Below are 15,634 nucleotides of genomic sequence, written 5' to 3'. Positions count from 1 at the left end.
TAAAAATACTGGTTTATGATTAGAGATTAAGAGTCTTATGAATAAACGTTAAGATTTTCCTAAGAGAAAAGTAAATAAAAGGATGGGGATCAACATGTATATGCATAAGCATCAGTTTCCTACCTATAAAATACTAGTTTAATACGGAATGGTTGTTCATATTTATCTAATCCCCCGGGTGTATAGTATACCACCTGGAATGTGGAGAGATTTCCTAATTCCTGCAGAATTAAGTGACAGGCAGCTCGTAAAGGGTGTCCTATGATAGAAGTAGGACAAAAGCAAGTGACTTTTGCACTCTTAAGGTTTTTTATTTTTATTTATTTACTGTTGTTGTTGTTGTTGTTGTTGTTGTGTTTTGTCTTAAGGAGGCTCCGCACCCAGCATGGGGCTTGAACTCATGACCCTGAGATCGAGTCACATCCTCTACCAGGCTGAGCCAGCCAAGTGCCCCCTTAAGATTTTTTAAAAGATAAATCTAGCTTTATCCTTTACTGATAGTAATCCTATTCACATGGTAGCTCAAATTGTCTGTAATAATCTCAAGCCCCATAATCCTCATTAAAAAGGAGAAAGAAGTTAGACTCTCTTAACAGTCCATCCTCACTTTAATTTTTTTTTTTTTTCTTGGTGATCACATTTATTGAAAGGGTTGGAAAAAATAAAAATACTCTTTAGCTTAAGAATTTTTGAGTTATCTGCAAATCAACTCATTTCAGGAGTGCAAGAATCCTTGGTCATTTCTTAATGTCGAAATTAACGCAGGTTTCTCTTTTGAGTGTCTTCTACATTTAAAGAGGCAATCATACAAAGTCTCCTATATTCCATAACACGATAAATTCTTTGTTTCAGCCAACTCTTAATGGAGGGGCAACTAGAACAACACCATCTCCCCGGACAAAGAGCATCGGAATATTCCGTTTTGTTGATTTATATATCTCCTCATAGGTTTCCTCATCAATTTCTATGGTAGTCACAGTCTCTTCCACATCTCCCAATATCATATTTAAATGCTGATCATAAGCATGTAATCTGCCTCGAAGCTCTCTGTCATTCCTCATTTTCACATAAATTCGCTCGTCCAGGCTGAGCCTGATGAGATCCAGGGGCTCCTCTACGGTGTTGGTGGTTTGTTGCTGGTCCACGTCGTCCGCCATGCTTCAAACCCCCATCCTTACTTTAGACTATGTCTTTTAATTCTTATTTGCCAGGATTTGTTTGAACGGCTTTAAAAAAGTTTTCTGTTCATATCTCAACTCATACAATTTCTCTTTGGCTTCTCTTCTTATCTCTTGAAGAGACAAAGTACATAAAACACTCAGCATGAAGCCTGGAGCAAGTACATTTTCAACAATTAACTTTGTGTAAAACAAAGGGATGAACAATAAAAGGGTCTACTCTTGAGAAAAACAAACAACAAACATCACTTTAAATTCTTGTGTAAGTGGTCCGAGCTCTGGAAGCTGACTTCCTACGTGCATGAGTCAGCAGGCATGGCTGGGTTGTGGCTTTTAACTGAATCCAAGTAGTGACGACACCAGGCGCCTTCCAGCGGAGTGCTGGTCTCCAGGTGTTACTGGCAGGCCCAAAGTGCTACCTTTATATAAAGAATAAGAAAAGTGAATATTTCCAAGGTGAATTGTTTTTTTAAAAACTATTTGTGAGACGGGTTGCCTGGGTTGCTCCGTCGCCTAAGTGTCCAACTCTTGATTTCGGGTCAGGTCATGAGCTCATGGTCGTGAGATCGAGCCCCGCATCAGGCTCCCATCTGAGCATGGAGTCTGCTTGGGATTTGCTCTCTCCCTCTCTTTCTGCCCCTCCCCCACTCAGGTGTACACTCGCTCTCTCTCTCAAAACAAAAATAAATATTTTTTTAAAAGATTTAAAAATATTTCTGAGACAAAAATAATGTTACAGTCTAGGCTTTTTGTTATGGTAATATTTTGACCCACTGTCAGATCATGTATTTTATCTTCAAATTTTCCAAGAGTCCTTTGAAATGTACTTAAACCCTTAGTTTAAAGGTCTAGATCAAATGCCATTTCTCCCAAGTTTTCCCTGATTGTTCCAGCAAAAATGAAATCTTCCCTCCACTAAAATGCCAAAATTTTAATAAATTTAAATACTACCATGTGTGCTTAAAACACACGTCTTTTAATGCTTTGTACTTTCTTCTTTTTTGCACATATATCTCCTGCTCTCAAAGAAGAGAATTTTTGGTCGTATTTATATCACTTGCTGAGCACTGAGCTCATTGTCTATATATAATAGAGGTTCAATACCTATTAGTTACATAAAAGCTGTGTTGAAACCATAAAACCACTACAGACATTTTATTATATCACAGCTGAAACCAATCCTCTGAGATATTTTTATCCCTCAACCTGAAGAAAATCACCTCATTAATTGGTTTACGGCAAGTTACACCTCACATTGCTTTGCTCCGACCCCATTCCCCAATATTTCTTTACTGCCAAAATGTTGAAAACACATTAAGAAGTAAAAAAAAACAAAAACAAAAACAAAAACCAAAAAACCCCCAAAACTATACTTTTATACAAAAATTTATATAATAACAAAGTAAAAGTGATGCCTTCCAATTCTCCAATTCCACTACAGCAGTATGTACCCTTCCATACGTTTTCTTTCCTTTTAAATTTTATTTTATTGTGGTAAGAACTTGTAACATGAGATCCACCTTCTTTACAAAACTTGAAGTGTACCATACGCTATTGTTAACTATAGGCACAAAGTTGTGCAAGAGATCTCTAGAACTTCTTTACCTCGCATAACTGAGACTTTATGTCTCTTGATGAACAGCTCCCCATTTTTCTCCTCTCTTGGCCCCTGGCAACCACCCTTTTCCTTTCTGATTCTGAGTCTATTTCTTTGTAAAGATTTTTTGATTTTTTTTCAGTCATCTCTACACCCAATGTGGGGCTCAAACTTGCAACTCCAAGATCGGGAGTCACTTGCTCCACCGACTGAACCAGCCAGGTGTCCCTGAGTATATTTTAAAGTGAGATACTTCATGTGAGTGGAACATCCAGTATTATCTTTTTGTGACTGGCTTATTTCATGTAGTATGATGTCCTTGTGTTTCATCCAGTGCTGTCGCATATGACAGGATGTTCTTTTTTTCTTTTTTTTTTTAATTATTTATTTTGAGAGAAAGAGTGTGAGCAAGGGAGGGGCAGAGAGAGAGGAAGACATAGGATCCAAAGTGGGCTCTGTGAGCCCGATGCGGGGAGCTTGAACTACTCATGAACCATGAGATCATGACTTGAGCAGAAGTCTGAAGCTTAATTGACTGAGCCACCCAGGTGCCCCAGAATTTTCTGTTTTTCAAAGGTGGAAAAATATTTCCTGTGAATACATACCATAATATCCTTTATTTTGTCATATATAAATGGACATTTAGGTTGTTTTCACATGTTAGCTTTTGCAAATAAGGCTGCAATGAACATTGGAACATTAGTACCTCTTCAAGATCTTCATTTATTATTTTTTTGAAAATTCTTTTACAGTTTATTTATTTTGAGAGAGAGAGGGCATGAGTGAGTGGGGAGGGGCAGAGAGAGAGAGAGAGAGAGAGAAAACGAGAGACAGAGAGAGAGAGAGAGTCCTAAGCAGACTTCACACTGTCAGCATGGAGCCTGACAGAGGGCTTGACCTCATGACTGCAAGATCATGACCTGAGTTGAAACCAAGAGTCGGATGCTCAACCAATTGAGCCACCTGGGAGCCCTAATTATTTTTGATGAATACCCAGAAGTGGGATTGTTGGATCATATGGTATTTCCATTGTTAATTTCTAAGAAATTTCCATATTATTTTCCGTGGAAGCCTTACCATTTTGTGTTCCCACCAACAGTGTACAATAGTACCAATTTTTCCACATCCTTACCAATACTTGCCTTTTTTTTTTCTTTATATATAGTGGCCATCCTGACAGGTGTGAGGTGATATGTCATTGTGGTTTTGATTTATGCTTCCCTGATGATGAGTGACATTGAGCATCTTTCCATATACCTGTAGTTCTTTTGTGTATCTTTTTCAGAGAAATGTCTATTCAAGTCTTTATTTTTTGGGCAATTCGGTTTTGTTTTGTTTTTGTTTTTGTTTTTTTGCTATTGATTTATAAGACTTCCTTATGTATTCTGGAAATTAACCCATTCTGATACATGGTTTGTAAATATTTTCTCCTATTCCAATGGTTGCCTTTCACTCTGTTGTTTGCTATGTAGTGCGGAAGCTTTTTAGTTTGATGTAGTCCCATTTATCTACTGTTGGTCTTGTGGCCCATACTTTTGGTGTCATATCCATGAAATTCCATACTCTCTCTATGCCTTCATGTACACACATACATTATCAACATCTTATAGCATGACCTTATTTTTATAGGAAAAAAATACACTTAGAACCTAATTTTTATTATTTATACTTAAATTATTTGTGGGAGCAAAAATGTATTTCCCCTTAATATCATATAATGGCTATCATATCATGTCAGTGTGTATATATTGATCTGTTATTTTTAAAATGGTTATATAGTATTAATAAAAGTGATTATTTTTTTGGAAGAGCTGTTATTTGAAAAAAAAATTTTAAGCTCTTTTATTTTGAGAGAGACACAGACAGGGTCAGCAGGGGAGGGGCAGAGAGAGAGAGAGAGAGAGAGAGAGAGAGAGAATTCCAAGCAGGCTCTGCACTGTCAGTGCAGAGCCCAATGTGAGGCTGGATCCCAGGAACTCTGAGATTGACCTAAGCCAAAACCAAGAGTTGGATGCTTAACTGACTGAGCCACCCAGGTGCCCCCTATTTTAATGTTTATTTATTTTTAGGAGAGACAGAGCATGAGCTGGTGAGGGGCAGAGAGAGAGGGAGACATAGAATCTGAAACAGGCTCCAGGCTCTGAACTGTCAGCACAGAGCCTGACGTGGGGCTTGAACCCATGAACCTTGAGATCATGCCCTGAGCCAAAATCAGATACTTAACCAGCTAAGCCACCCTGGCACCCTGAAGAGCTATTATTTTTAAGTATATATTTATGTAAGTCCTCTTTGTAATTTATGATTAGGTATTTGATGCATGTGTTCCAAATTCTCTTTCCCAGATTGTCATTAAAAAAAAATTATTTTAACCTGAAACCAATTTTACCATATATATTAATAAACTAGAATTTAAATAAAAACTTGAAATAAAAGTTATTTTATTTACTTTGCTGTATAAAAGTATTTACTTTTTATTTAAATTTATTAATCTTTTCTTTTAGGGGTGTCTAAGCTCTGAAGCATGCTTTAAAAAGCCTTTTCTAAGTAGTCTATTTTAAATTTCTATGTTACCAATTATTTCCTTTTATGATGTGCTTCATTTTTTTGGACACAATAATTGACCACATATTTAACAAATATGCTCCTTACTTGCTAAATAGATGTGGGGTGATCTAGAACACAAACACATTCAAAAATAAAATAATATAAATAAATGAAGTAAAAAAAGCAATACAAAGGGAAATAATAGGAGTATAAATTCATGACTAGAGTGGGGAAAATACACACACACACACACACACACACACACACACACATCTGGAACACACATTGTTATAACTTACTAGGTAGAGATCCAACTTTGTCTTTTTCTTCTTTTTTTCCCAGACGGCTACCCTCACTTGTCCCAAACCAGTTGTTGAATAATCTATCTTTTCCACACTGATATGAAATGACAGACATATTTCTAAAATCAGGCTTTCAAGCAGTATGTTTTTCCAATAAGTCCCCATCTAGTCTACTGCCTTCATCAATAAGTAAGCTCTAACCACATCTTTAAACTTTCTCTTTTTCTGTGTGCTCTAACCCTAATAGCATGTGGATAACAGTTGTGACTGTGGAGACCTTAGGGTGTATCCCTACTGTCACCTGCACAGTAGGAAACAGGTCAAAGAAGAAGCTATTTGAGCTGTTGATCTCAGAAATCATGTCTGACAGTGCAGTGCCCCAAGGGTAGGTGTAATGTATTTTGGGGTGGCTGGCCGACTCTTTGTCTACGAGTTATCTCTGAATTTCTTCATCTATGAACTAAGCTCAGTCAAATGTGTTGTGAGCAATGGTAAAGAAGTCTGCATCCCCAATAATGAGTGTAGCCAGTGATTTCAGATACCTGTCACAACATCACACCATAATAACAGCTGTCCAATTTCCTTCTGAAATATTCTACCAATACTCACTGTATTGAGATAACTGGAAAATTTCATCCACTCACAAGTCAACAAGTGAGATGCAGTGTAGCGTATGAACAACAGAATGACTCAGAGGTCAGAGGCCCGGTTTCCCAGTCCCAACCGGACTCATGTAGTAAGCAAGTAGTCAGGGGATCAACTCAATTTATTTGTCTCAATTTTCTTCACCATCTATACATGGTAGTTGGACTACATAATTACTTGGTTTCCAGCGAGATAAAAGACTGTGGTTGTATAACAATATAGTTCCTCTGTTTTTTCATTTACAACTTACAAATAAGTTGAGCCCTTGCTATATGCAAATAATTCTTCTAGTCACTGATGAATAAGATATGGTTATTGTATTAAGGAGTTTACTAAAGGAGTTTGCTTAGAAGAGGGACGTGGGATGGAACAGATCAGTGTGACTTTAACTTAGAACATGTTGGTTTCCCCATTCCAAATTGGAATACAGGATCTGTGATGTACCATATATCTATTGAAAGGCTTATTCTAACGGTCCTGGTCAATGTTAAAGGCTCCTTCTGGGTTTGTGTGGGAATAACACACTGAATGTAGGTGGTAGTTCATAAATCCTTTTTCCAGTAAAGGCAGTTAATGTTATTATAGATTTTTTTTTGCAAGACCCTTACTACTAACTCCTAAAAAATACTGTGAAGCTGTACCTCAGTTACTAGGCTAGAAGTAATCTTAAGTAGTACAGAGAAGTTTCGTGACCCCAAATTGATGCTTCCTCTCTTTCTATTTAAATTATTATAACTTGCTGTGTTACTTGTTGTTGTTGTTGTTGTATGTTTTTGTAAATTCTCATTTCAGTAATTCACAAATGTTACACAAAGGACATACAATGAAAACATTTGGATTAATAACTTCAAAAGGATGAGTGTTGACTAGGAGGAAGGAAAATGGAGGAAACTTCCAGAAAACTTCTTTTTACAAAAGTTCAAGATAGGAAAACACCCAGCATCTGTTGGAGGTAAGTGGGGAAGAAGAATCAGTGGCAACCGCAAAAATCAGAAAGCAATTAATGAAATAGCATAGGTAATAGAGACACATGGATAGTTGTCAACGCTGGCACAAGACAGGATAAGAACAAAAATAAGGTATGATGAACTCAATGGGAGGGAGAAACTGGTTAGATTCTAAGGAAAAACTTCTAAGTTTGCACTTTTTGGCAGTCAGTGAGCGGGTCGTGGGCCATGACAAGTGCTGCCTCATGAGCATATGGCAATACAGATTTATAGAGTAAGGCACTAATAATCTCAATGGTCACTGGACACCATTTCCATACTAGACATTTAGTTTCACATAGGTCTAAAACGATTTGCACATTGGATACCTGCTCAGTAAGAACTGATACGGGGTTGAAGAAGACCTAGTGAAAATAAGTGAATAAAATTATATTTATTCTGAAGTACAGTTTTTTCGCCCCCATTCAGTCCATAGTGTTATGGTCTCTTGAGGCAACTTCCAACAATAATGAGGTTTTGCATGCTTTCAATGGTGGTGGAGAGGTATCATGGTCTGCAGGGCAGAGAACTAAATAGAACTCTGGTAATCCATTATACGTTTAAAGTCAGGGAATATTTCAATGGACTTGCTCTCATTTTGTTGGGATGAATAAGATTAAATAAAAGTACACAGTACCTGATTAAGGAGAAAAATATTTTAGGCTTTGGTCAAGCACATAAAAGGGCCTATCAAGAGAAGGGATCAGTATTACGATTTTCTGCCTTCGGTTTCTTAACTAGATTCCATTAGTGGAGTTTTCCAAAATGGGCCATATTTCCAATTCGGATATTATTAGAGGTCATTATAACTTAAATCTCTGTAATGGCTCACACCAAATTACCTAACCTTTCAGCTTAAGATCAAGGTACTTCATTGTTTTTCTGGTGCTATTTACATACAATAGCCTACTCTTGAAGAAAGTCTGTTAGAAACAAGTACCCTCAGTACCCAGTATGTTGTTTGCACAGTGAGACATTCCTTAAAAGTCTGGGGTTGATGATGAACCCAGTGTACAAGGGTTCCACGTTAAGTCATAATTGGCCTTTTGTTGGGAGAGTATGTGTCAACTGGTGAAATCAGGCACAGAGGAGAGTTAAGAGTTTTTCGTATTAACAACATAGAAACTGATCACCCACCTGTTACTCAAAACAATAGAACCTCAGGGAGGACTTTTCTAATCCCGGAATAGAGGCAGCACCTTGCCTTGATGTCTTTCTTTGTAAAAATGTCTACAGCAGATTTGATGGAGAATCTCAGGGAAGAACTGACCTGTTTCATCTGCTTGGACTATTTCACCAGCCCGGTGACCACTGAGTGTGGGCACAGCTTTTGTCTGGTGTGTCTCCTGAGGAGCTGGGAGGAACACAGTACTCCTTTATCTTGTCCTGAGTGCTGGAGGGCCTTGGAGAGTCCACACTTCCAGCCCAATGAGCGTCTGGGGAGGCTGGCTGGCATCGGCAAACAGCTCCGATCCCAGGTGCTGCAGAGCGAGGGCGGACAAGGCAGCTCTGGGAGAATGCTGGCAGTCGCTAAGGCTTTTTCTGATGAGCAGCAGGGTGTAAACGCTTTCTCAACCCAGTGTCATGGAATAAACAGATTGTATCCCTCCAGTGAGGCTGAGGAGCGTCACAAAGTAAGATTGGCTGCTCAATATAAATCTCAGAACACAAATCACGTTCCATCACTTATGCCCATAATCTTCTCTATTGGTGACAATCACGGGTCCTGGTCTCCAGGCACCAGACCCCAAACTTGGCGTGGATCCTGCTTCACTCCTTGTGTTAGGTCCCGCTCATCATATTTTTATTGGTCCTCAAGTCTTCACAACCCGGTGCTCTGCTCATTTGCCACAGAGAATTTGTTTCTATTGCAGGAGAAACTCCAGGAAATCTTAAATCTTTTGCGTAAAAAGAAAAAGGAAACTCAGGTTGTATTATCCCATGAGAAGGAGAGAGTAACACTGTGCAAGGTCAGTATCTGTCTTACTTTTGGATCTCGTATATGTTCTATGAGGGAGACTAAAGGGATACCTAGTGAAATACCAGGCGAAAAAGACCAAATTTTCCAATCCCTGTCCTACAATATGCAGTGCCTTTACTTTGGGCTGTGTACCTCTGCTTGTCCACCTGGGAATCCCAAGAGTCACTTCAAACAATTTCCCCATCCCCAGGCCTGCTTATTTTCTTTTCTTCTGGATACACCTATACAACTTGGTGGCTACCTCTATTATGGCTCTGATGATAATTATTTAAAATTACAAGTTACAGACAATAGAGGATCAAAAATCAATAAAAAGGAATAGCTCAAATGCTTTGGGGTAAAAAGAAAGTGAAAAAAAAAAAAAGATAAAATAAAAGCCAAATAATAGTTTGGTTTAGTACGCCTAAACAAAAGCTTGAGTTAGTCACAGAATTGAACGTGAGCTGTCTTGCAAAGACCTAAATGTTGAGTCAGATATTTAAAAATGTATCTGATTCTCCCAATAAATGGAGTTCTCAAAGCGGAGTATTTGTGATGTGTATCTCTATCTCTAGGATGTGATCCTATATCTGCTTTCATTGGATATTTATTAAATAAATGAATATACAGTTTTTTTTCATATTTTTGCCCTTGCTTTATAAATTTTTTTTTAACATTTATTCATTTTTTGAGAGAGTGTGAGGGGGGAGGAGCAGAGGCAGAGGGAGACACAGAATCCAAAGCAAGCTCCAGGCTCTGAACGACAGCACAGAGCCCAACATGGGGCTCGAACTCACAGATGGCGAGATCATGACCTGAGCTGAAGTCAGATGCTTAACTGACTGAGCCACCCGGGTGCCCCAATTTTGCTTTTTTTTTTTTTTTAAAGTGTGGTATGGATCACCACCTATCATAGTTGTTGTTTATATTTTTTCCCCCACTAGAATGACAGTCTCCTGGGAATAGACATTTTGGTTTTGTTTGCTACTGTATCTATAGCACACATACCCCCTAAAATATCACACTAGCCCCCCAACTACTTAATAGAATATGGGTTATGTGTCACAGTGGAACTCTAGGCCTTTGCTAGGACTAAAAGTCTGCACAGGCATTTCTGTCACTAACTTTATTATATTGCTCCCGTGTGTGTGTGCATGCATGCGTGTGTGTGGATGGCAGGAAGAGACAAAGGCCTGTAAGCAGGTTGTTGTGTCAGAATATGTAAAAATGCGCCAGTTTTTGAAGGAGGAGGAACAACTACAGCTCCAGTTACTGGAAAAGGAGGAAAGGGAGAACATGAAGAAGTTGAGGGACAATGAGATCAAGCTGACCCAGCAAATAAGAAGCCTAAGCAAGATGATTGAGCAGATAGAGTCCACCTGTCAGCGCTCCACTTTAGAATCTTTTGAGGTAAGACTACTGGGAAAATCAATGCCACAATAACAACAACAACAACAACAACATGTCGTAGCCCATAATATTTCAAGCCATGCAAAAATAAGTGTTTATTTACCCAAAAAACTAAGTTCTAGCCCCAACATAGTTTTCCTAAAGAATTAATGTTCGAGGGGTGCCTGGGTGGCTTAGTCCGTTGAGTATCCGACTTTGGCTCAAGTCATGATCTCATGGTTCATGGGTTGGAGCCCCACGTTGGGCTCTGTGTTGACAGCTTGCGGCCTGGAGACTGCTTCTGATTCTGTCTCTCCCTCTCTCTCTGCCCCTCCCCTGCTTGTGCTCTCTCTTTGTCTCTCAAAAACAAATAAACATTTAAAAAAAAGAATTAATGTTCCATAGTATAAAGACAGTCCTGAAGAGGCAGAGAAAAACAAAACCCAGTAGAACAGCTATCCAAACCAAGCCTGAGGATGACTCCATTTTCTGCTGTGCCCGCCTGTCTGCAACTTCAGCTTCGTTATTTTGTTTAATGAGCATTTACTAGGTGCTGCTGGCACACTACATTTCATCTTCACAGAGACCTGATGAAGTTAAATACTGTTTTATGTACTCTTGGTGATTGTAATCTACCCTGTGGGTTTACAGTAGCTCTTACTTAATAATTCAGGCCTCTGGCAGTTAGGTAATTTGCCTATCAAACAGCTAATATGTAGTCGAAACGCAGTATTCTGTACTGAGCCCATATTGTTCACTGCCTTTGCTCTGTTGCCTCCCGGAGCTACTACTGCATTCTCTGGGGCCTTTGTAAACGCGGGCTGTGTGAGCCAGCTGCTGCTTCACCTCTGCCTCCCGGATGCCCCCACAGAATGCTATTTAACTTAGTGATTTTCCAGCAAAGCACGCACTCCAACTGCGCACAGGCTTACTCCAGCTCTCCCACTTCCCTTTTGCTGATCTTTGACTCCCTGAGGCATCGGATAACAAGATCGATGGTTTGGCTCTTTTGTCAGCATCATGTTCTCTTGACCAAGTGTTGATATGAGGAACGGACAAGAGAGTCCCGCCATTAGGAGAACCCTCTCCTGTGCACAGGAACCCACCCTTGGAGGAAGTTGGGGATTTTTTCCCCCTACCCCCTGCTCTCCCACGCAAGGTGTCCTACAGCCATGGAAAGTGGATTCTGTGAAGTTAGAAAGGACTAGATCCCAAATGGATTCTGTCTTTGTTAGAGATCAAAGGGCACAGATACTAACCCTCTTTCTTTTCTCCCCTCAGGATGTGAAAGGAACACTGGAAAGGTGGGTTTCCAGTCTGTGTTCAGTTATGTGAGACACAGGGGTGTGCTGCTGCTACGTTTGTCAGGGTGGGGAGGAGAGTGTCCATGCTGTTGGGGAACATCAAGCTGGACCCTCAGCTTGCAACAGGTCCTGCGGGCTGTGCAGGGCAGACAGAGTGACTGTCTCTGCCCTCTTGTAGGAGTGAGCCACTCTTGCTCCAGTGTCCAGAGGCGGCCGCCACGGAACTGAGTCTGTGCCGCATCACTGGAATGAGGGAGATGCTAAAAAAATTCAGCAGTAAGTCAGCCTCGTTTGTCAAACCTCCAGGGATTTGCAGACTGAACTTCAGTGTGTACGAGGGTATACAAGATTGAGCTTTTTGGCAGCGTCCTCTGACAGAATACTCACCATCTGGGTGCCAGGCTTCTAGTGAAGGCGCCGTGAGTCTGTGCGAACCCTCAGGGTGGGCTGAGGCCACAGACCGTCTGGGTTCTGGAGCCGACAGAAGCACACTTGATTGAGGGTTCGCTTACCTGTGTTTTCTAAGGATTCCTGGCACTTCCTTTGTTTGTTTGTACTGTCCCATTTTGTCCATTTCATCGCCTTGCGCGCGCGCGCACACACACATACACACACGCACACCTCCTCAGGGGTTTCTGCATTTCTACCTCTGTTCTTGTGAGGGTAAAAACTACTTAAATTCTTAATCTCAATGAGGCAACATTCAAGCTATCCTTTTAGAATGCTCTAGATATTTAGGCTAGCTATCGTGAAGAGAATTCAGCCTTCATTTTTAACTTTTATCTTGTTGACAATCTGACCTTCAGAGGAAGGTCTAACGGGCTTTGGATTCAGTAGATACTTGATAAGTGCCAACTATGTACCTGGTGCTATGCTATTAAACTCTCAGCTTTCTTATAGTGATAAATAAGACAGGCCTGCCTTTGCTTTTACAGAACTTTCAGTGGAACTGAGGAGACAGACATTAATCTCAAATAATTAGTGATGATTAGAATTTTATCTATAAATAAAAGTATGAAATTACATGGTAGGGGCACTTAATCTTGTCTGAGAGGCCATTGAAAGTTGGAAGCCTCTTCTGTGACCTCCTCTCAGAAGATGGGAAGGAGGGGTCTCTCACTGGTTCACAGTGTACTTATCAACTGGTCACAGGTGGTTTCACTAATCTCACAGGAGGCTGCATTTCAGCATGACATAATGAAAAATGCTGACTGGGAATTGCTATTCCAACACTCAGTAACTTTGTAATCTTGGACAAGTTTCCAAACCTCTGTGAACCTCAGTTTCCACTTTTGTAAAACTGGGAAAGGACGCGTGGGTAGCTCAGTTGGTCAAGCGACTGACTTCGGCTCAGTTCATGATCTTGCAGTTTGTGAGTTCGAGCCCTGGGTCAAGCCCCGTGTCGGGCTCTGTGCTGACAGCTCAGAGCCTGGAACCTGCTTTGGATTCTGTGTCTCCCTCTCTCTCTGCTCCTCCTCCGCTCATACTCTGTCTCTCTTTCTCAAAAATAAACATTAAATAAATAAATAAATACAATGTGGGGGAAATGCCACGATTAAATGAGATATTGTACAGAAAATGGTTGGCACCTAAGGAGAAGTCCAGAAAGGATAGCTGCCTCTATTTCTCTCCCACCCAAACTGAAGAATCAGAAGGAGCCTTGGCTCAACTGAATACAAATGACAGAGTATGCCCCGTGTGGATAAATAGCTCTGAGTTTTAAAGCTATGCTGTAAACAGAAACCTGCTATTCTATTCCATTCCATTATATCAGCGATTCCTCTCTCTCTCCTCTCAGGCAGGCTAAATATCACTGTCCACATGACTCTCTTCTGTTTCTTTTCAGAGATTTGCTCTCAGTGTTTGTGAAACAGTGAGAGAAGGGCTCAGAGATTCTGTTCTCAGCAAAACAAAACTCCTCACCACACTCACCTAAATCATATTTTTAAAAATAGGACTGGAAACTAAGAATTTAATTAAAATTCCACATATGTAAAAGGGTTTTCAAGAATGCGAGAGGGGTTCATTCTTTTCTCCTCTTGCAGCGGACATAACTCTGGATCCAGCTACAGCCAATGCCTATCTTGTCTTGTCTGAGGATCTGAAAAGCGTGAGACATGGAGGAATCCGACAGCACTTACCCGACAACCCAGAACGATTTGACCAGTCTGCAACTGTGCTGGGCGCTCAGATCTTCACCTGTGGGAGACACTACTGGGAGGTGGAGGTGGGCAACAAGACCGAGTGGGAAGTGGGCATTTGCAAGGACTCCGTGAGCCGAAAGGGCAATCTCCCGAAGCCACCTGGGGACCTCTTCTCACTTATAGGCTTAAAAATTGGAGAAGATTATAGTCTTTGGGTCTCATCACCTTTAAAAGGTCAACACGTCCGAGAGCCTGTGCATAAGGTTGGCGTTTTCTTAGACTACGAGTCTGGACACATAGCGTTCTACAACGTGACAGATGAGTCCCTCATCTACAGCTTCCCTCCAGCCTCTTTCCAAGAGGCTCTCAGGCCGATCTTCTCCCCTTGCCTCCCGAATGAAGGGACGAACACGGGCCCTCTTACCATCTGCTCACTGAACAGTTATGTCTGAGGGACATGCCCCCGAGCCTTCACCAAGGATGAGGTCTAAGACCAACAGATGATTATTAATTAAGATGATTTATGCATTGACACTATCAATATTGGGTGATCTTAAAGGAAAGCCCCTGAAAAGGCTTTCTGTTAACTTGAGCCACAATCAACGGCCAAGTTGGACAATCAACTTTCAACACCATAGAAGGCTGATCAAATCTTGTCTTTGACCAAATTCGTTATCTAGACTGTCCCGCATACATGCTGGTCACTGAAAATGTAGAGAAAGAATTAGCCCCTATTATCCCTGATCCCATTGTCATAGGCCAGTTTTATAAATGTATGTCATGTTTTTGAGTGTATTTATTTATTTGACTCTAAAGAACTCTATTTTTTATATTTTTAATATTTTTAATGTTTATTTTTGAGAGAGAGAGAAAGAGCGAAAGACAGAGCACGAGTGGGGGAGGGGCCGAGAGAGAGGGAGACACAGAATCGGAAGCAGGCTCCAGGCTCTGAGCTGTCAGCACAGAGACTGATGGGGGGCTCGAACTCATAGACAGTGAGATCATGACCTGAGCCAAAGTTGGACACTTAACTCACTGAGCTACCCAGCACCCTAAGAACTCTGCTGTTTGAATGTCTTTGTTCTATGTGCAGAGCTCTGCATGCTGGGACAAGACTGACTCCTCTGGGTGGGAGCAAGTGCATGGGTTCTCCTTTCCAGGGTTGGTGAGAGGGACTCATGACTCAGCCTCCACTGAAAAGTTGCTTTTCTTTCCATTCCATGGGGCCTGGAGTATCTGTACTCGGGAAGGCTTATATGTTCAGAATACTGCAAATTTAGTTGTCAATATCATCATTATCCTTATTGTTTACCACAACCACAAGAGGCTGGAACCTTCTGTGAATATGTTTAAAGATCACAGAACAAAGTCTCTATTCAATAAATGTATCAATGCTATAGGTGCCAAATGACTTTACTGAATTTTTTATAAGGTTATTTTATGTGTTTTTGCTACTTGCTATAAGCAAAAGGCTTTAATCACTGGAAGATGAAATCAAGTTTACTTATTCCATCCCAACACGTGAGGATTTGGGAGAAAGTTCTGTGAACCGACCTTCTCTTGGCTGCCCATTCTTAGTGCTCTG

General features: G+C 40.6%; 2 protein-coding genes across 3 annotated transcripts; one reads left to right on the top strand and one right to left on the bottom strand.

Moving 5' to 3' along the window:
• Window positions 1-830: 830 nt before the first annotated feature.
• LOC125924023 (U6 snRNA-associated Sm-like protein LSm3) lies at window positions 831-1,185 on the bottom strand. The gene has a single exon (XM_049632665.1). It carries the CDS (start codon window positions 1,155-1,157, stop codon window positions 849-851), a length of 309 nt encoding a protein of 102 aa, XP_049488622.1. The 5' UTR covers window positions 1,158-1,185; the 3' UTR covers window positions 831-848.
• Window positions 1,186-8,330: 7,145 nt separating this feature from the next.
• Window positions 8,331-15,433, top strand: TRIML1 (tripartite motif family like 1). Of its 2 annotated transcripts, none has more exons than XM_049631765.1 (6): window positions 8,331-8,886; window positions 9,127-9,222; window positions 10,449-10,622; window positions 11,883-11,905; window positions 12,084-12,181; window positions 13,951-15,433. In XM_049631765.1, the coding sequence occupies exons 1-6, from the start codon at window positions 8,461-8,463 to the stop codon at window positions 14,499-14,501; spliced, it is 1,368 nt and encodes a 455-aa protein (XP_049487722.1). In that variant the 5' UTR covers window positions 8,331-8,460; the 3' UTR covers window positions 14,502-15,433. The 2 variants fall into 2 exon arrangements, with proteins under 2 accessions (XP_049487722.1, XP_049487721.1); XM_049631764.1 differs by having other exon boundaries at window positions 10,392-10,622.
• The last annotated feature ends 201 nt before the right edge of the window (window positions 15,434-15,634 follow it).

This window comes from Panthera uncia, chromosome B1, assembly GCF_023721935.1.
Source record: "Panthera uncia isolate 11264 chromosome B1, Puncia_PCG_1.0, whole genome shotgun sequence".
Classification (NCBI taxonomy): Eukaryota; Metazoa; Chordata; class Mammalia; order Carnivora; family Felidae; genus Panthera; species Panthera uncia.
This window is presented reverse-complemented; position numbering and strand designations above follow the sequence as displayed.